General features: G+C 32.9%; 1 protein-coding gene across 12 annotated transcripts in view; it reads right to left on the bottom strand.

The window, feature by feature from the left end:
• LOC145303663 (protein still life, isoforms C/SIF type 2-like) overlaps positions 1 to 23,494 on the bottom strand; it is a 1,026,311-nt gene that overhangs the window by 597,249 nt on the left and 405,568 nt on the right. For all 12 annotated transcript variants that reach the window (XM_080145246.1, XM_080145250.1, XM_080145247.1 and 9 more), the window contains exon 2: positions 10,460 to 10,587. In XM_080145246.1, the coding sequence (XP_080001372.1) occupies positions 10,460 to 10,587 (128 nt within the window). The remainder of the gene's footprint in view (positions 1 to 10,459; positions 10,588 to 23,494) is intronic.

Genomic DNA, 23,494 nt, shown 5'->3' with positions numbered 1-23,494 from the left:
ATGATGAGGGGGGGTCATTGGAAATTCGCTTGCAAATGATTTTCTTTATAAAAACAAAACCACTTGATCAATTTACGTGATTCTTGGTATATGAAATTTTCGTTCTGTTGCAGATACGCACATCATAAAGATTTTTCTTTATTTTTGTTTTTTTACTTGTGGGGAGGAGTTATGGACTTATCACCAAACCATCTCCTCTGACTGAGATACACATTCGACTGGGAACAACTTGTTAATTAAATATTCCCTAGAAACTTCCAATTTCGAAGTCAAGCCATCCAAGGTGAGGAGAGCCCACTCAGGACAGAACTGAGTTAATTTGGAGTCTGGTGCTAGGGTTTCCAGAAAATTGCTGAGTATATACCTGAAAAATGTTTGGTCTTTGAGACGCCATACTATTTAGGCGGTAAAATATCAAACTGCTGACACGATTCAGATTGCAAATAATGTAAAAAAAAAATAAAATAAAATAAATGAAAAAAATCAATGGTGAATCGATGAATAATAAAAGGGCCTTTATGTGGCTGTTAAATCCCGACGGATTCTCTTTATTCAGTTTCGTTTTTATGAGTTTCCAAGATTGCTTTATTTTATATCTATATATATATATATATATATATATATATTTTTTTTTTTTTTAATATTTTTGTGGTCATGAGGACCGAGTGCCTTAAGAGTTCAGCCAACGGGAAAAAAATGAGCAAAAAAAAATAAATGAAATAAAAAAAATAAAAAATAAATAAATAAATAATAATAATAATAATAATAATAATAATAATAATAATAATAATAATAAGAAGAAGAAGAAGAAGAAGAAGAAGAAGAAGAAGAAGAAAAAGAAGAAGAAGAAGAAGAAGAAGAAGAAGAAGAAGAAGAAGATTTGGTGGGGTACACACAGCTGCTAGCCTTCCCAAATGGTCACTCATCTGGTACTGGCCACACACGAACCCCCCACCCCACACACACATATTGTACAGAGCTGCTCTCAGTTTACTATGCATTAATAATATCGAGTCATAGCTACTGAATTAAAGGCTTATTATCAGGTCATTTTATTAATGGCTGTCCGATGTTTTTTGTTGTTTGCTTCCTCTCTTTAAGCAACTATAGCTGAAAGCATGTTAAAAGCACTTATCCAGATATTCGAGTGCTTATAACATTGGCAATGCATGAAGACTGGTTTTATATGCATCTGTCAATGTTATATAACAACAATAAGTAGTTAACCTCATCAGATAAGGCATATTAACTATTTATTATTGTTATAAGCTCTATCTTTAAATATGTCTAAATTTGGCATGGTTTCAGAATTGCTGATTGTCGGTTTTTTACACACACACACACACACACACACACACACACACACACACACACACACACACACACATACACTAGAGGATGTACCCGGCGTTGCCCGGTATTAAAGTTAACGTTAAATTCTTAAAAAAAAAAAAAAAATGAAATAAAAATACGGAAAAAAACTTAGCATGCGAGTATTATGTTTTTCTAAACAGTTCACTTCTTGCAAAAAAAAAAAATACTCGAGCTGAGATTGAAACCAAAACTTTAAGACAGTGAGTTTAGTACGATAACCATTAGACTAGTTTGCCCTGATTTTTAAGAAGTGTTTTCAAACCTTGTGAAACAGTTAATAAGCAGATAAAAATCCGATGACCCACCCCCCTAAGTACAAATTTAAAAATGTTTATTCCTTAGCAGCCCCTTTCTCCGGATGAAATTCTAGTTAAAAGTTTTCTACCTGTTCGAACACCCTATATATCAAATTTCAAGTCTGTAGATTAAAAATTCGTTGAGTATATAGGTTGAGAAGTGTCCTCACACACACACAATATCACTTTTATATATAAATGTGTGGGGGGGGTTCAAATCTCTTGACTGGTTTGAATTGTCACCTCCTACACTGATGATTGCGAAAATATGAAGCACTAGTATCTGTAGGTATAAGCAATGATTATTTATAATTATAGTTATCAAGCCCCTTTAAGAATATTTAAGGTTGAGCACTATCTGGAAAATAAAAACTAAAAGACAGTCAACAAGCATTTATCCAACATTCACGACTACTGCTCGTTTGAAGACTCTAGACTGTGTACTGTCTGCATCTGAATTTGGTGTTCATAAATTGTTAAGGCATAACGGAACAATGAGCGACCAAAACCGGTGTCAGTTGAAAATCACTTACTAATGTAAAATTGTTCCGCTTCCCAAACCGGACTTTTCTGTTTTTAGTTTAATTTAACTAGCAGCCATGTTTAAGAGTTTTTTTTTGTTTGTTTTTTTTGTTTTGTTTTTTAGTTACACCATATCTGCTTGTATTATATTTGTTAAAGTTTGTTTGTGTTTTTATTTCAAAAATATTTAAATAATGCAAAAAAATAATAAAAAAACAAGAACAAAAACATTGTATTCTATTTTTCTAAAACATGAAGAAATCTATAATCTATAAATATTTAATAAAGTAATATATTTTTATAATACTAATATCATATTATATTTTTATAATACTAATATCATATTATATTTTTATAATACTAATATCATATTATATTTTTATAATACTAATATCATATTATATTTTTATAATACTAATATCATATTATATTTTTATAATACTAATATCATATTATATTTTTATAATACTAATATCATATTATATTTTTATAATACTAATATCATATTATATTTTTATAATACTAATATCATATTATATTTTTATAATACTAATATCATATTATATTTTTATAATACTAATATCATATTATATTTTTATAATACTAATATCATATTATATTTTTATAATACTAATATCATATTATATTTTTATAATACTAATATCATATTATATTTTTATAATACTAATATCATATTATATTTTTATAATACTAATATCATATTATATTTTTATAATACTAATATCATATTATATTTTTATAATACTAATATCATATTATATTTTTATAATACTAATATCATATTATATTTTTATAATACTAATATCATATTATATTTTTATAATACTAATATCATATTATATTGTTATAATACTAATGCAAAGTATTACTTTTTTTGTTTTTAAATAAACGTAAAAACATAAAATTGTGTACAAAGTTTCACATTTTCTTTCATGCCAATTTGTTTATTTGTTTTACAATAAAAACCGAACTCCGGTTTCGTAACAGGGTTATTATTTCTTCCACTTAAAGGTTTTCACTGGACGCCGGTATGGCTGGATTGTAGAGTCGTCCATATATCGTTATATACATATATATATATATATATATATATATATATATATATATATATATATATATATATATATATATATATATATATATACTTGTTTATTGTTATATAAACATGCTCACATCCCGCTGCTACAAATAGCCACTTGTTTCAATCAAACAACAGATATCATCAGGCAGCGACTTGACTATTCAAAAGTTCAATGAATAATCCAAGGTTATTCATTGAACTTTTGAATAGTCAAGTCGCTGCCTGATGATATCTGTTGTTTGATTGAAACAAGTGGCTATTTGTAGCAGCGGGATGTGAGCATGTTTATATAACAATAAACAAGTATTATCAGCTCTTTTTATTGAGCACTATCTAACAACCTCGTTGAATTCATTAGTCCATTACTTTTGAATATAAAAAACCCCGAGTATATATATATATATATATATATATATATACATATCGAATCAAAAACAATTACAATTAAAATATAAAAAGTGACCCCTTGATAAAAATTAATTAAAATAATAAACTATGTTAAGAGCGTTATCAAATTCGTCGCTGCTAAACTGCCCTTGATATATACCTTCATGAATAAAAATTCCAAATCGGGTCAAACATAAGAAAAACATGCTAATATTAATTATTTCCTATTTATCATTAAACATCTAGTGAATAATTTCTTGTAAATGTTGGTGTACGCTAATATATTTCAGTAGAAAGTAAGTACTCATACTTGGATTCTTTCGGACTACTGTTCTCATCTTTAGTGTTATTTTCACAACGTATTAGCCGATATAACCTTCGACCTTCTCCAGGTGTAGCTTGTCAAATTTGAGAATTTGCACAAAATTTTGAACAGAATCCTTCATTTAACCAACGGGGGTAGCAAGCTCTAATTCCCTCAGTCATAACTAAATAATACCCAATTGTATTCCAAGTATCATCTACACTTAGGATTGAATCATGGGGAGCCGTGGCGAAGTGGATATAGTACTTGGTAAAATTCAGTTATAAAGTTACACTCTTCTGGAGGTTAAAGCTTCAATCTTCAGTACAGGCAACACTCAAAATAGAAGTGCGACTTACTTAGTCATGGCTGATGGAACGACAGCATGCTACTCCCATGGATTAAATAAAGAGTTCCGTTTGAAATTCTATGCAAATTCAAAAGTTTAACAGAAAGATTCTTAGGTTCAACAAGATAAATCTGAAGAAGATCGGAAGTTACATCGACCGAAACGTTGTGAAAATGACACTCAAGATGAGAACAGTAGTTCGAAGAATCTAAATAATATGAATAATCAATCCTCATCTCAAAAATTCAGAAATATAGAAAGTAAGTATTTCATAAAATTATCCCGTTAATTTATTTATGAGTACAATATTTCATAGGGGTTAGGGTTAAGAAGAAGTACAGAAAATGTTTCTTTTGTTTTGCAGGGTTTTTTTTTTGTTGTTGTTGTTTTGTTTTTCACCTGACTTTAAGTAAAAACTTGCAACGAAACAATCTCTTCACATCTACATGAAACGAATCAGCAAAGAAGAATGAAGAATAATAAAAACTCTGAATAGTGATAGATTGGGGCCCTACGATAGCGAGCGAGTAAAGTTAACTAGGTAAATATGCAATTTGAGCTGCTGGTTACGAATGCAGCTTAGGAATTTAAACAAAAAAAAGAAAGAAAAAGAAAGGATGAAGAATGATAAAAAGGCTGGAAGAATGGGGCATACAGGCAAGGATCCAGGCAGACATCAGACATAAAGAGCAAAACTTTGTAGGAGATAAATAAATGTAGAATTTTCTTTTCAGTTTATAACAGAAACAAATGTAAAGTTCGGTTAGAAAAAAATTATATAAAAAATTCAATCAATTTCTGTCTACATTTTTTTTTTCATAAGCTAGTAGTTATTTCAGCTAAGTGGATTTGTTTTTCAGTTAAGAAGAAATGATGAAAAAAAAACATGGACAAATTTAAAAAACGGTATAACATTAAAATATAATATAAATTATAAAGAATACATTAAATTATACACTTTTAAGAACTATATACACACACATATATATATATATATATATATATATATATATATCCCATCGACGAAATGTTGCATCCCTCTGCTTGTTCTACAAGTATTTTAATGGTGAATGCTCTGACGAACTGCAGACACTTGTGCCCCCACGACGCAGACACCCTCAACAAACCCGACAGGCAGCTAAATCCCACCCCCACACAGTAGAGATCCCTAGATGTAAAAGATCTTTCTACTCCAGTAGTTTCTTCCCCAGAACCGCTAGACTCTGGAATTCCATTCCAGAATCCTGCTTCCCTAACTATACTGACATGCAGAAGTTCAAGTGCAACGTGAACCGACATCTTGCTGCCCAAATCCCTACATAGTGCTCCAGTAGTTGCTGACCCTGATAGCAGCCCCCTACACCAAAGTGGCAATGTGCCTTGTTTGGGGTGAAAATGTAATAAAATATATATATATATATATATATATATATATATATATATATATATATATATATATATATATATATATATTAAAATCTTTACAAGGGTCAGGAAACATCAGTACCACTAGTTTCAAATCCAATATAGGGAAATCAGTTTATGGTCAAGTAATATTCAGCCGGTTTCATATCTTTTATATACTATAGAAGCTGAAGAGAGTCCAATATTTCTTATAAACTGGTCTCTCTATATTAGGTCTGAAACCAATGGCACTGATGTTTTCTGACCGTCTGTAAAATTTTTAAAATAAATAGATATTATGTTGTTATACTGAAAATTTTTTCTTTATAATCGAGTGCTTTGCTGGGGTTCATTCTCACAAGTAGCACACACACATACATGAAAATCAGTACATTGCTTGATCATAGTTGTCAAGGGAAGATCCACAAATGCTCTCACACACACACACACACACACATATATACACACACACACACACACACACACACACACACATATATACATACATGTTTCCACAGGTAAATTGAGACGATTTTGTAATTTGCATAACTTTCTAACTATTCCTATAATGATAATAATTTATTTTTTCAGATAATCTTGAAACCCTATTCTTGAAGATATTTCAATAAGATTTCGACAGGTTTCCTTAAACATGGCAAAATTAGTACGGTGGACGACCATATGTGAATTGAGGCATGCTAGGAACTCTCCTTCAGACATAATTAAGAGCACTGGCTATGCAAAGACAACAACTTACTGACTCTTGGCCAAGTTGCCGAAGGTAAAGTTTAACAAAATTTCCACAGTCCTCGCAATGGTTAAAAGCGAACCAAAACTGTTTTGGTAGGATTGAAAAGGTCGATAGAGGTAGACCAAACTCACTCAATGCCAAAACTGACCCACCTCCTCCCCCCCAAAAAAAAACAGAACAGCTAATTTGGAGCTTTTATGTGATGAGATGCTGCAACCTTTCCACTGCCTTTTCATGCTCCATGAAAGATTCCAGCATTAATACTGAGAGCTTGTCAATCAATTCAAGCACAAAGGAGGACATGTTCACGTTTTTGTCGATGACAAAAAGTTCATTGTGGACGAGGTTGCCAACCGCCAGAACAAGTGAGTTATTACCGGTGACTCCTCAGATATTTGTCCTGTAATGAAGAGCAAGAATCCTACTTCTGTGATGGTTTTTGCAGCTGTAGCAAACGATGGCAGGGTGATGCCTCCTTCTTTCATCGAAGTTGGACTTACAATCAGCACAATTGAGTATTTGCAGATTCTGAATGATATTTTGCTGCCCTGGATTTGTAGATGCTACGATGCTACCAAACTAATGCTCTTTTAAGACTCAGTGCCATCGCATGGAGCAAAACAAGTCCAGGCTATCTTCAAAGAGAATCTTCCCTTGTTCGTCCTGAAGGACATTTGCAGTAGCTCTCCAGATCTGAATATTTGCGACTATTGCCTATTTAGCACGATTGAAAAAAAAAATTTAACGTTAATCGACACCCTATTGTTAATTCTCTGAAGGCAAGCATTCAAAGAGCATTTCAGAATCTAGATGCTGAGTAAGTGAAGAGGACTTGTTCAAAGTGTTGGCAAAATTATTGTAGCAATATTAAATAATTATGTTAAAAATAAAACAGTAGAAATATGTAAATATTTAACCAATAAACGGTTAAACTACGGGGTTGCATAAACCTGAAATTAACAGGATATAGTAATCATACAGCAAGGATGTTTTATAATGAGCATACAGAAATATATCGGCAAGTTGAAATGCAAAATGTTCATTTCAACTTTCCGGCATATTTTTATTAGTTTTATGCATGCGCAAATTCAATCATTAGCTCTAGCTAATTGGTTTAATTTTAAATCTTTTTAGCTATCCATTGGGTAAGCACAAATGGTAGGGAATGTGGGTGGAGCACTACATATTTTGGTTTCGATTCTAGCTGATGGCACCCAGGTCAAAAACTTTTGAAATCAGTACTATATGTATGTATATATATATATATATATATATATATATATATATATAAAGCTGAATGTGTGTGTGTGCGTGTGTGTGTGCCTGGTTGACTATTTTAAAAAACTGAATACATATAATGATAGAAGATGTATCGAGACACAGGAATGGGTATGTTTGATCTGGCAGAATGGTGGTTCATTAAAACTGTGGGGTCTGCGTTCGCGCCTGGTCCACAAAATATGGAAATAAAAAACTTAAAAATGTAAAAAAAAAACGTTTAGAAGTGTTTTGATATAGATGTACATAATAATACTTTGATAAGTATGTTTTAACTTAAATAGGGATGGTATAATAAAATTGTGGGGTCTGCAATCGCGCCTGGCCTCCATAGAATGGAAATAGGCACAAACTTTAATAAAGACTTTTCGTATCTATCTGCGTAAGTATACTTTGATAATTATGTTTCAGTTTGAAGAAATATGATATAATAAAATTATGGGGTGTTCGTTCGCGCCTGACCTTCATAGAATGGAAATATGTCACAAAGTTTAACAAGGTTTTTTAAATATAGATCCACAGAATATTGTGATAAGTGTTTCAGTATGAACAGGTATGGTATAATAAATTATGGGGTCTATCTATTTTATTTTTACTTTCATCATATTTTGCTTTGGTTTTGATAACCCCAAATTCGAAGCTATCCCTTTACAACCCTTCCTTTTCATAACCTATCACACTTTCATAAATCAGAGTCCATTTTCTGTAGGCTGTTTTTGAACCCAGTCAACGACGGGTACTTTTGCTAGTATATATATATATATATATTCAATAAAGAATTGGCTCTGTAATAATAAATATGAAATCTGCACAAGATAAAATATATTTAAACATATTTTACAACTAGCAAGGTCGAGCACCTCCTGCTAGTATTAGATTGTATTCATTTTTTGCGGACTGTTATCTTCATCATCATAGTTGTTGTTTTTTCACCACATTTCGGCCAACTCATCCTGTGACCTTCTTCACATGCTTAACCGCGACAGGATAGGAATGCTGAGTCTTGTAACTATATCCCCAGTAATTACTGCCTTCCATAGTTGTTGTCTCATCACGTTTTTTGGCCAACTAATCCTCTGGCTTGCTTTGGGTAGGATTGAAACCGCTATATTCAGACAATGCTCACCTGGAAATGTAGAGACTCAACGCCTCGATCCATTGCACCATGAACCCGAAAATAAATACACAAATTTTTTTTTTTTTTTTTTACATGGAAGTCACCACTTTTCAAGGCCCGGAAGCCACTCGGGGATAAGGATTATTGCGTGCACAGTAGTCAATGGGACAATATTGTAGTCATCGTTAGTAATGGAGATTTGATAATGTTGGACTTGAAGACATCCAAGTTGTAGTCAGGTGGGAAACAGGCAAGCGGAAAAGAGTTCCACAGGCGTGCACTTTTAAGAAAGAAGCTTTGTTCATGGAATCTACGTTTGGATTTAGGCACAGATAAAGAATGGGGAAAATTATTGACAGTGGTTTCAGCTAGACGGGTGTTTTTCGCAAAAGATTGGTGAGGAGGGGGGACCAGAAATTAGAGCTCGGACGAGCACTTGCCATGGAAGTAACGATAAAAAAAAGACAGGCTCACAACGTCTCTTCTGTGGGAGAGAGGTTGCAGGGAAGAGAAAAGGGCATCCCCCACTAGGCCACAAAGTCTATTTTGTACTCTGTCAAGACAGGATATGCTGGTTTTAGCAGCTCCTGCCCATATATGGCAGCAGTACTCCATCCTTGGACGTACTTGGTTTTTATACAGATAGATAAAGGATTAAACAAATAAAAATAATAAAGAAATATTTCATTATTATCCATGTACATATACATTTCATGTTAACACACTCTTGATTGTGAAAAAACTGTTCAAACCAGTTGTACAATTCGAAGCACAGAATCCGCCACTTTTAACTCAAATCCAAGCTATGTGGTGAGGCCAAGTTCTACAGTTATCCAACAAGTGTGATTAAATGATTTCGTTTGGAATAAGTGCACCATTCATCGTTAAGAGCCAGTGCGTTGACCATTCTGAGAGGATCTTACTTGGCCTTGAAATATGTGGTCTGAAATGTTACCGAAGACAAACTGTTAAAAATTGGCATGAACTTGTTCTGGGGCAGCCGGAAAGAATGAAGAAGAAAGAAAAAAAATAATGGCCACTGTTCTTTTTATATGCCTACGAATGTGTCAAGTTTGTCACGTGATATGCAAATGAGATGCTCTGGTTAGGAATAAAAAAGCCTGAGTTTTGAGCGACTAGGAAGTTTAGATTTGGACGTTGAAGAAGCAAGTCTTGTGTGCAGTTTAGACAACAGATTGTCGAACGTTAGTATTGAATTTTTGACAGCAGAGTAACGAGGGTGGAGTTGAATTTACTGACATCAGAACCAAGAGTAGGAGACAAGTAACACTTGAGTCCCTTAATTTACAATAAATAAAGAAATAAGCCTTATTTTAGTCAATTGAGTCGGATGACATAATCAACAGTTTTAAGAATGTTTTTAAAAAAAAAAAAAAAATCACATAAACTAGAACTTTGCATTTTAGCTTAGATTAGGCGGCTTAGATTATTTCTCTTAAAGGACCCGGCCGAAAGGGTGTTATAAATAATTATTTGATAATAAATACTGCAAAAAAGGTTATGTTTGATGGATCATTAACAAAATGGAAGATGGGAAAATACAATTTCACTTACCTCAATACTAAGATAGGGTTTGACGTCGAGGGCATCACCAAACTGGACAATATAATCACCTTGTTTGCCGATATTGCCAAATGCACTATTTGCTGTGCCACCACCTGCACGTGTATGAGTTCCTACACCTGCAAAACACCAAAGAACAAACACAGGACGTTAGATTTTCTCATTAAAAAAAAAAAAACAAACAAAAAAACAAACAAAAAACAAAACCACTGTTGAGACTCATTAACTTAATGCATAAACACAATGTTTGACAAGAATTAGTGTTAGAAATTCTTTAAAAAAATAATTACTTGTACATGCAGTTCAAAAAAGCTTTTTTTTTGAGAGGGGGGGGGGGCGGGATTAATGATTTTTTTTTGTTATATTCGATTTTAAATTCCACTAGTGGGACCTGTGGAAATTCCACAGCGAACGCTTTTATATGTAATATATTGATGTTGACATTCTGTGGATGTTGAGACGTCCTGATATTATTGCAGCTCTTTTGTTAAAACTGCAAAAGTATTTACCTAAGCTAGCAGGGATGCCCGGCGTAGCCCGATTGTAAAATACGCTTAAAACGATATTTTAATTTATGTAGATTCGTATATATATTATTATATAGTCACTTTTCTCTCGGTTCTTATATATTATTATAAAGTTGTGGTTGAAAAAAAATATCCATATGACTTGGGTAAAAAATGTAAAATCTGCAGAGTAATCTTCTGAAAATGGCGTCTTTTTTCAAAAATATTTTGGTGTCGATAATGGAAAAAAAAATGAAACACAGCATGTGAAATTTGATAATGAAGCAAGGGTTGTCTAATCATTTAACTGTGTCAATGTATTTATGCATTAATTTGAAAATCCTGCTGAGACATCTTCCAAAAATGATATACTTTTTCTTACAATTTTGTGCCGATGGTGAGGAAGGAAAGAAACCCAGTAATGTTGAAATTTATAGTGAAGCAAGGGTTGCCTATTCATTAACCAAGACAATGTATTTATGTATTAATTTGGAAATCCTAATGATCCATTTTCTAAAAATGATTTTAATATTCTTAAATATTGTTAGCCTTGGTGGGAAGAGAAATTATTTTACATATGTAGTACAATACCTATCGAGAGTATGTAAAATTGTTTCATATATGTATTTAAATTACCCGTCCGAGGGTAGGTAAAATTATTTTAAATATGTGTTGTACATTACCCATCCTCGCGAAGGTAAAATTATTTAACATACACGCTGTAAATTACCTATCCTACGAAAGGTACAATTATTTCATACATGTGTAAGTAACCGTCCTAGGGTAGGTAAAATATTCTTTTGCTCGAAATAGCAAATGATACACAGAAATTAAAAATTCCTCTATCCTAAGAATAACAAATATGTTCAAAATCAACTTCAATTTTCTCATTGTTTATACGGTCCCGAGCAACGCCGGGTAGCCCTGCTAGTCTATGATATAAATCCCAAACGTTTGTGTGTGTTTTTTTTTGTTTATTTGTTTGTATGTTCGCCTAAAACTTTTGATAGATGTGTAGGAACCTGACCAAACCGGTATCGTTTTAAATTTCCAACTTTCTGGCGACAAATATCGAAAAATTGGCTAAAAGCATTAATTTCTTCACCCACAACTGGGCACTTTTCTACAGGGAGGGGTCGCTTTTTTCGCCGATATTTTCAATTCGAATGACTAGCCTTAATTTAAACCTTCGTCACTTCCGGTTTGTCGATGGACGCAACAGCAAAGATGTCAGGGTTTTTTTTTTCCTGGTCTTTTCCTCCTTCGCGGTACAGGTTCGAACCTGCCTGCTTACTACCACTTTTTTTTTCTTTTTGCTCAACACACACCTCCAAACACCCGGGCAACGCTGGGCACCTAGGCTAGTCTATAATATAAATCTCACCTGTCTGTTTAAATGCATGTATGTATGTATGTTTGTATGTCTACCAAAAACTTTCGACAAGGGTGACGGCTCCTGACAAGATTGGTATCATTTTGAAGCTCAATGTCTCGGGCGATAAATATCGAAAAATTGGCCAAAAATATTAATTCCTTCACCCTGAACTCGACCGTTGTGTACAAGGAGGGGTCGATTTTTTTTTCGCCGATCTTTTAGTCAGTCATCGTCGCCGTTGGACCGATTTTGGTTAATTTCAACGCTTTTGACTTCCGATCGCACCATGGAGACATCGGCTAAGACGTCAGATTTTCTTTCACTTTTTTTTCTGGCTTCGCGGCACGGATGTGAGCCTGCCTGCCTGCCTACTACCACTTTTTTGTTTGTTTCTTTTGCTCAACATACACCTTCAAACGCCCGGGCAACGCCGGGCACCCAGGCTAGTAACAAACGGCAGTCACTCGGAAGGAAAAAATGTGAGAGTGAAACACAAAAAAACACACACGCAATCGCATTATTATATAGATTTCTGACACTATGACTAGCAACTTTTAAGAGGGCACAAGTTGCTAAGTTAAAAGCAATCAGCAAAGATGCATCTAGACAAAAAAAAATGTCCCAATGAGATTTCTTTGAGCTCTGATGTTGAAGAAGAAGAGACAAGCAAGAAGAATTGTACTAAGAAGTCAATGGCCGGTTGGACGAATGGAGCTCTTCTGAATGGCGAAAGCAAAAATCTTTGACAGCTAATTCTTTTTTGTTATATACCATTATTGTTGAGCACTGTGTATTCCCTCTTCAATAAAATGACAAGAAAATGCTTTTAAAGCCATTTTTATTCTTTTTTTTTTTTTAATTTTTGTATAGACGAATTTGTATTTTTTTGCGGATGTTCAAATAAAAACATTAACTTCCTGCGAGTATTCTGACACTCAAAAACGATTCAGTTGTCATTCTGTTCTCTTTTCTTTTACAATACGTCCAAGTAAAGTATAGGAAACACTGACACAGCAGCTCAGAGATGAGAATTAATTTGTGACATACGAAGAGAGTTCCAAAAGTAATGCCTCCAATACTTTTTAAAAATTCTGTCTGAGTAAATCAGAAGCGATCGAAAACTGCATTTTTATGGTGATTGGACAACATCATTTTGTATTCATGACTTGAAAGTTTCACCTCTGTTGCAGATATTGACGGGGTGAGACTCTAAGAAAGCAACCCATGTCATAGATGTTCGTCAGAAACAGAGATGCAAAATTGAATTCCTAGCAAAAGTGCATTTAAGAATTATGGTAACTATGTAGAAAAATAGATTCTGAAGCACAAAAGATCGCTCGTTTTAATGGTACCACTCCCGTCTTCGTATCTCTTAAACTTTTCGAGTTCATAAAACTCCGGAGGTTTTACTATTGGTTTGGAACGACCATTGTATAACAAAGCGCGCTCCGCACGCCCATGCACAGCCACCATACATCAGTGGAAAAATTATACCGAAAATGGTGGTGACTATGTAGAAAAATAAATACTGGAGCACAAAATGTCGCTTGTTCTAATGGTACCATCCCAGTCTTCGTGGTTCTTGAACTTTTTGAGTTAAAAAAAAAAAAAGAAACTAAACGGCTTTACTTTTGGGACGACTCTCGTACGTTCCTTCTGTTACAATAATGTCTTCAAAATAATATAATTTTGGCGGCGATCGTGCATATTAACCTACTCGAGCGTCGCCTACGTAAATAGAAGGTCATTCCACTAAAGTCACGTGACCTGCTGACGTCACAGAATAAAGTACAATGGCCACGTTTAGGCGAGAGACGACTATTACGAGAATAGTTATTTCCTGTTTCAATTCTCAAATTGCTGAAAGATTTATAAAACTGGTCCAAAAGCGATTGTATTTTCTTTTGTGAAGAATAAAGACTTAATTTACATTTAGACACGGACAATTAAAGTATTAAGCATTTTTTTGCCGGGAAAATACTGTAGCGGAATTTTATATTTTGTAAAAGTATATTTAATTATTAATTTTAAAATGCATCCATTTTCAAATATTTTTTGAATGAGATGTTTTTTTTATTATATTATGCTGTATATAACGACATTCCATGTTCAAATATCATTGATGTTGGCAACCTTCAAACTCTGTAATGAAGTTATGGACAAGTATGTAGCAGCAGTGGCATCTCACATATGCAAATGACCAAGCTGTGGTGTGAGGTGATGTCACAGCCAAGGAAGAGAAGAGAACGAAAAAGGGATTTGGAACCATGTGGCATTGACAGTGATTGAGAAGCATGAGCCAGCGTAAGATAGCTGTATAATCCTGTGCCAGTATGAGAGACTGTTAAAGACGTGCCGAGACTGCAGTTTTTTGTTAATGACATGGAAAACGAGAGGAACAGAAAAAAAAAAAAAACAATGTGTAGGAGGTGTGGTTTGGAAAGTACCGGTAATACATGCCTTTTGTTAAAACTGAAAAAAAAAAGCCAAGTCGAATTTCTTTCCTTTCTTCCTTTGCGACTGTCTCTGCATACATGTGGTCTTTCCTGTGAATAGTAATCCTAAAAAGCAACACTACCAACACCAGAATCGGGAAAAAATATTTACTGATTCATACGGGGGGGGGAGACCCTCTGGTTCTGAAACCTATTCATTTTATTTACTAAACATGTCCTCTTTTTCACTGGCTTTAAGAAACATATTCTCTCTCTCTCTCTCTTTCTCTCTCCTTTACTTCCTCTTCCCCACCTCTTGACATTCAATATCGATCCAAATGGATTCCATCTGGAAGTTACCATTTCTAAGGAAATGAAAATCCACCGATGTAACATCCAGGAAAGAGCGGATACATTTACGGATACATTCCAAATATACAAGGAAATAATAAAATATCTCGTTTCCGGGTCTATTTGTAAACGAACGAGCGGTCTTCTTCCGTTATTCATAAAGGACGTAGGTTTAGGGTTAGGGTTAGAAATAATGCCTTACCGTGTTATATTGTGTCCCTTTAAGAGATTAAAACAATAAGAACAAGTAAACGTGTGTGGTCCTTCTGCGATCATGATTACAGATGCAACAAGTGGTGTGCAGAAATCTGGTGATACCCGGGGACCAACTCCTTGATTGTATGCCCCAAAGACTCTAGTATAAGTCCTAATACTCAGAAATATTATGAAAAAGGAAGATAACTTGAATAAGATTGAATGACCCTCTCCCAAAACCTAATTTGGATACCCAGGACCACCATCTCATTGAACCTTTAGACCTCCCCTCGGCACACTACTGGCAAATAATAGTTCAGCATGATTATATATATATATATATATATATATATATATATATATATATATAATTATTTCCACAGCCAGACTATGTCACAGCTTACAAGAACCATGAAAGCCAACAAACCGGAAGTCCAAGACTCTAGTTTCGCCCTCATTTGGGCTCATCAGTTAGAAGCTAATACGAAACATCAGTTAGAAACTCGAGTCTTGGACTTCCGGTTTATTGGCTTTCATGACTCTTGTAAGCTGCAACGTTGTCTGGCTGTGGAAATAATTATATATTCTCTCACATTCTGAAGGCTATATACATATATATATATATATATATATATATATATATATATATATATATGAGAGAGAGAGAGAGAGTAGAAAGAGACTAATTATTGATTTTGTCTTTTTATCTATTAAATATTTAACTGGTACTTTAAAATCATAATTGCATTGAGACATAGGTTTTTGTTAGATCATTGAAGTTAAATGACGTGGAGTTTGGTCAGTATCAGATGGGTGACCATTTGGGAATGTTAGTTACTATATGTCATCTTCTCCCGACCAGGATATACATGTAGATGGGGGACCACCGGTAAATTTGATATTCCCTGTGAACTTTCTCCTTCAGAGGAAGCTGGCCTAGCACGGCAAGGGCTAAATATCACACAAGCTGTTACCGTTTATCTTTTTTGCAAAATTACCTTTTCCTAAGTCACATAAGTTTAATGGGTCATCCATTTCTGGGGGTGCGAGATGATATTCCAGGGGGAGGGGGGTTGCAAGAAAAGTTTAAATAAAAAGATAATGTATTGGCTATATGTCATTCTTTTGTAATGTACTAACTTTTTACTTTCATTTTGGGGTTAAAATAGCTTTACAATACGCTTGAACATGATATTTTAATTTATGCAGATTGTGTATGCATTATCATAAAATTAATCCTCCATCGATTATTATATATTACAACGAATAATTTGCCTGGTGGACTAATTAGCAAATAAATAAATAAATAATAATGATAATGTCGTTCATCAAATTCCGTCTGTGTTTGTTTACAATATCACGTCAGCTGATATTTGGTCTTGACGATAAATGCCTTGGAAAAGTCACTTCTGATTAATGTTTAGGTTTGAAATATGCAAACGAAGAAATGATTTGCGGCGATTTTAAATGGTACCTCTTCTTTTATTGTAAATTGAACTCATTAATAAGAAAAAAATTAAAATAAAATGGTGAGATACACTCGGGCTTGAACAGGGGATCATTCGATCTGTAGTCGAATGGTCTACGACTCAGCTATATCTTCAGATGAAAAGAAATTGTTTTTTTTTTTTTTTTAAGAAGAAATGATTCACTGAGATTTTATTATTTTCCTTGGCTGGTGTAACGTAAAATATTCCCCTGTAAAAATTCTTCTTTTTTATCTATAAGAGAGAAAATACTATAATAAAGAGCGGATTTTTTCGATTTTCGATACTTATCAGACGAATTTCTGTACAAAACATATCTAAGAACACTGCCAGACATATAAATTACCTTTGTATGAAATTTGCAAAAGATAGGCTCAGCAGTTTCGGAACCTATGAGGATGGAACACGAACACACACACACACACACCACACACACACACACACACACACACAAAGTCACTTTTATCTAAGAATGGACATATTGTTATCAAGTGACCATTAAATACATAGCTGAATAGATTTAATCCAACCATGTATTTCACCGGGAGTTAAGAACGTCTTAAAGCGAAGAATGGTTCTCAACCTTTTTTTTTCATTTTTAAGTTCATTCCAATATTAATTTATGATTTGTTTCTTGATTACATGTATAATTTTCCTTGCAAATTGTATCTCTATTTCTGCTATTATATAAAAGGAACCTTGCGTGTGTGTCCGTGTGAGTTCGTTCCCTATGAACTCGAAAACGTCTGGGCCGATTTTATGAAATTTCACATGAAGATACTTTATGTATCTGGCAGTGTTCTTAGATAGGTTTTGTATCGGAATGTTTTCGATAAGTATCGATAATCGAAAAAAATCCGATAAAAGAAGGAACAGACGATTTTGACCAAAGTTAACACCTTGCACAGACTAACATCACAAGTGCGTTCGAGAAGTTTTATGACTGCACAAGCTGAAATGCCTGGTACACAAAAACAACAGTAAGTTCTTTGATATGACAGGGGTGCATTCAAGATGAATGTTTTTGTTTAAATCCCAACTGCACCAGTATACTTGACATTTTCATCTTAAACTTAAATTCAAGCCATTATCACCGCACAAGCAACAATGCTAGCGATTCAAAATCAACATAGGTTTGTTGATATGACAGGGGCGCGTTCGAAATTAATGTTTCTGTTTAGAGTACAACTGATGCATGATACTAAACTTTTGCATTTTAAACTTTAATTCAAACTATTATATATAATTTTTTTTTTTATAAAATCAACAGTACATTCTCTACAGTGCAATGTAAACGATTAAGTAACTGCGGTGAGGCATGTGAAGCTTCCTCTTGGTGAACAGGGATGGGATCCCAACTAGAGCATGCAATCAATCGATTTGATTGAAAAATGGTCGATTTCACATATTTCGATGACAATAAAAATATGGGGGTGTGAAACATTCGTTGATCCTCATTTAATCCTGGGCAACCTTGGTCTCCCTGCTAGTTAAAGAATAACGTTACGATTTTCATTTGATAAAACATTACTCGAAATCCGGAAAACTTATCCCTAAACACAATATAAATTTTAGGTGTGCAAAGTTTGAGAAAAATATTTTGAGGAGCGCGGACCACAAAAAAGGTTGGGAACCACTGCTCTAATACATATGCGTTTATCTATGAATTTTATTTTATTTTATTACTTAGGAGTCACCATTTATCAAGGCCCAGAGGCCACTCGAGGGTAAGTGTTAATAAGGGTACAATAGTCAATGGGACAATATCATAGTAATCGTTAATAGTGGAAATTTAGTAAATTGGATTACTTAACGGGACGGCTCATTAAAAACTTGTTTACATTGAACTTGAAGACTGCCAAATTGTAGTCAGGCAGAAAGCAGGCAAACGGAAGAGAATTCCATAGACGTACAGTTCTAAGAAAGAAGTTTTGTTCATGGAATCTACGTTTAGGTTTAGACACTATTTGTAGCAATGAAATTTGAAAACGAAAATGATTAAACTTATTTCTGCACAACCAGATTCATGTATCCACCTGAATTAATATTAATAATAAAAAAAAACAACAATAAAAAAAAAATATTTTGGACCAATCAGAGAATTTTTTTCTAAATTTATTGGAAATTGTCTTTTTGGATCCACCTCGACCCCATATAAAGTCAGATTTCTCCTTCAGATAAACAGTTGAGACAAGCAAAAATATATGCAGTTCTTTCATTGCTACAAAATGTGACATGAAGACGCACACATACAAAGCGACACACACATACAGTAAGTATTAGGTTTACATACGTATTAACATGTAGTTCGCTGCAAGGTTATAACCGACAAGGAAAGAATTTGACTCACTCTTTTTTCCTAGTGAAAAAACAGACATTTATTTACAGGTACTTTCCAGAATTAAGTCTTTTCTCTTGATCAAAAACTTCTCGTACGCTAATGTGTGTAAGAAGACTCTGCCTGTCTTTGTCCGGCCATGTTTAGGACACGTTTTTTTCCCCTTGTCACTCTCGGTCCACGTCTGTAACACGTCTATTTCTATCCTTCTCTTTCTGCCTTTGTCGTTGCAATGTCACCTCACACACCATTCGATCATTGCTGCCATACGCGCGTCTGCGCTCTGTTACATAAATAATGTATACATTTCAACGTTGATAACATTTCTCACTGAACGCCATACACATGGGTCCTGGATATGACCTTAAACTATATCCATTGATGAGGCCCAAGATTGCGGGCTTTGGGGAGTGTAGAGCCACCCTTTAATTGCCATTGCTCCCAGGTTCACTCTGACCCGGAGTGGTAGTACCTGTTAGGGTCCCAACTATGGGTTAAATAGAAACCGACTTGAAAGCAACAAATATATTGTATTAAAATTTTTTTCTTCAAAATCTTTGGATTCGGCATTAAATAACCTGAAAAAGGTTGATATGCCCCAAAACAAAATCAACCAACATCCATACACATGAAATAAACATTAGTTTTATTCATAACTTTTAATCAAACATAATTTTTCTTATTGAGTGAGGAAATTTTGATAACGATTTTTTAAATTCATGGATTTGACTAGTTATCTTTGAAATAGTCCCAGAAAATGAATATTTATCTTTGGAGTGATTTTTACAATGAATTTATTTAACTTCAAAATTTAGCTAAACTTGTCAGTTTCCGATGTTGCCGAGAAAACATTTTTCATAATAACTTTTTTTTCAAGTGTAAAAATTTTGTTTTTCTTTTTCCGAGATTAACTTTAGACTTTAATCTTTCAAACACAATCAGCAAGTAATCGGAAAGGTACAAAAATTATAAGCCGGCTTTCAAAACTATGTCCCTCCAATCAGTTTCCGCCATTAAATTATGCATAGCTAATTGTTTGTGAAGTTCTTGGGCATATTTAAAGACGCTATAGAAATCCTTCTAGACTGGAGCAATTTAAATATTTTTTCTTGGTCCAGAGCGGCCCTTTTTGGGAAGCTGGATGTTTCCCTATAAAAAAACTAGAAAGGCAAGTTAATAGGGACTTGGATTTGTGAGATGAGAGGTAAATCACTTAAAAAGGAACTTCTTCAATACCTCAGTTAGTGAAACCAATCCCACCTAAAAAAAAAACAAAAAAAAAAAAACATTGATATATTAGCAGTCAAACAATTTTCTATTTTGAAGGACCCTACAAATATTAACAAACATTCTGATTTTCTATATAGATGTATAAGTTGAAACTTATATTAAAATGTATCTTTCGTGAATTTGTGGTTTTGAATTCATTATTTTGTCTTTTACATGTAACATTTCTCTCGCTCTCTTACATCTAATATAATTATAAACTCTGTGGATCTCGCGTCCTTGCTTGAGTCTTGTCTTTCACGATCGGGCGATTCCATCTTTTAAAAAAGGGATGACAGGTGAATATATATATATATATATATATATATATATATATATATATATATATATATTATATTATATTAGAGAGAGAGAGAGAGAGAGAGAGAGAGAGAGAGTCATCCACATACAGACTGTTTCGCTGTATCACATTTCTTCAGTGTGGATGCGTATGGGATTAGCTAGGAGGCTAAAAAATGAAGGTGGAGACTTGCATGTTTTGCTTTCGATTCTAGCTCTCTCACACACACACACACACACACACACACACACACACACACACACTACATATCTGTAGAAATATATTTTCTTATTATATATCAATCCTCATATAAAAAGCTCAATGTAATTACAGAGCAATATAGAGAATAAATGACAAAAAGTGATATTCTAAAATTCATGATGTTGACCATCTTATAATTTATTCCTTTAATTCAGTTGACTTAGAATTGTATAAGTCAACTGAATTAAAGGAATAAATTATAAGATGGTCAACATCATGAATTTTGGAATATAACTTTTTGTCATTTATTCTCTCTGTCTCTCTGTCTCTCTCTTTCTCTCTCTCTCTCAATATATATATACATATATATATATATATATATATATATATATATATATATATATGTTTTGAGCTCACTTCTATATATCAGGTTCAATATAATAATCGATAGGGTGTTGTCTTTATAATGACAAATATGTAATGTATATGAATTAAAATATCATATTTAAGCGTATCTTATAATTTGGTAACGCCGAACAGTTTAATTATAAACCTAAAAAAAAACGGCTCTTCCCAAAATATTCCTATCAAATTGGAAAAGACATAAAAACATTAAAATTCCAGTTTTCTTTCTTTGAAATCAAGTTTTACCATATTGAAAGAATCAAAGACATTGAGTGAATCCAAAAGAAACGGAAGAATCCTGTTTTCTTTTTAGATAATGAAACGCAATTGTTTTTCTCAAGGAAAACCTTGAAAAAATAGGACATGTTTTTTTTCAAACCATTTTTGCTTTATTTCTATTTTTTGTTTCTTGCGACATTTTGATGATTTATTTGTATTTATTTTTATTTTTTAAACATTTTACTTCAGTTTTTGTTTTAATTTGTATTTATTTTTTTTACATTTTTCATTTTTTTTGTGGTTTTTATGTATTTTACTGTGAATTTATATATTTTTTTGAACCTATTTACTTTGTTGCAACATTTTCTTAAGATCATAGGAAATTCTTTTAAGTGATTTACCTCTTGTCTCACAGATCCAGTCCCTATTAACTTGCCTTCCTAGTTTTTAATAGGGAAACATCCAGCTTCCCAAAAAGGGCCACTTTGGATCAAGAAAATAAGATTAAATTGCCCCAGTCTAGAAGGATTTCTCTTTCAGTGACCCAAGACAGAAAAAATGGATTGCAGCATTCCAAGAATAGATACCGTTTTAGTAGCGTCATACTGAACAACTATAGCATCTTTAAATATGATCAAGAACTACATCAACAAGTAGCTATGCGTAATTTAATGGCAGAAACTGATGAGGGGACATCATTTTGAAAGCCAGCTTATAATTTTTTGTATGTTTTCGATTACTTTCTGATTGTGTTTGAAAGATTAAAGCCTAAAGTTAATCTCTAAAGGGTAAAACAAAATTTTTACATGCGAAAACAAAAGTTATAATGAAAAATGTTTTCACGGCAACATCGGAAACTGACAGGTTCAGCTACATTTCGAAGTTAAATAAATTCATTGTAAAAAAATCCCTCAAAAGATAAATATTAGTTTTCTGGGACTATTTCAAAGATAATTGGTAAAATAATGTCTTAAGATACAGAATTAAATTAAAAAACAAAAAAAAACCTTGTTTGTACAAAAAATAGTTTCATTAGTCCCCAAAAACGAGAGCTTAGTAATAGGTCTGGCTTTGCACAATCAAAACAAACAAAAAGGCGTTGCGCATAAGTTCTATGGAAGACCAAAATGTCAAAAAGTCAATTTTATTTAAAAATTTATAGCGGTATTGAAACATTATTATCTATTAATTTCTATATTGTTGAAGATTATAAAAAAGTATCCATTAATTTAGGTAATCCTATTTTTTGTAATAAAAAGTAAGTGTTTAATTAATTAGAAAATTTATTTACTTTTTACAAGATGACTCGAGTTATTTTCAAACGTGTTGTAACGATAAATTCATTTTTTTTTATTTTCAGGATTATAGAAACAAAATTCTTACGATGATGTTTACACCATCACGCATACAAGAAAAATAATATGATATTACATTTGAAATTTTTTTGAGAATTGTTATCAGTAAAATCTCATGAAATATTTTTTCCATTATATTTTTTTAGTGAAAATATTGAAGTAAAAAATGCTTAATTCAATGATAATATCGATAGTTCAAATTATTTTTTCAAGTTATATTGATTTCATTAACACAGACTTTAAGGGCCTTTTTTCATAATGTTCCTGAAATATTAACAAAATACTTTTTTTTTAGTTGTTAAAATCAACAATGTTTTATTTTTATATATATATATAAAAGGCAAACAGAAATTCATGCATCTTTTTTTTAGTACCTAAAACTTTAACTTTAGTAAAGGTGCTTTTTGTTTACAAAAAATAATACATTTTCACTAAAATTAAAAAAAAATATTAATAGGTTCAATTATTAATTAATAAATACTGAAAATTTCATTAAAATGGGTTGATTTCCTGAATTTTGGTGAATTTTTAAATAAAGATAGTGGTCAAAATGTTTATGCATTTTAGGAATCGGCCATTCATTTTGCACGGA

The sequence above is a fragment of the Euprymna scolopes genome, chromosome 19 (assembly GCF_053919585.1).
Source record: "Euprymna scolopes isolate OS-2025 chromosome 19, ASM5391958v1, whole genome shotgun sequence".
Classification (NCBI taxonomy): Eukaryota; Metazoa; Mollusca; class Cephalopoda; order Sepiida; family Sepiolidae; genus Euprymna; species Euprymna scolopes.
This window is presented reverse-complemented; position numbering and strand designations above follow the sequence as displayed.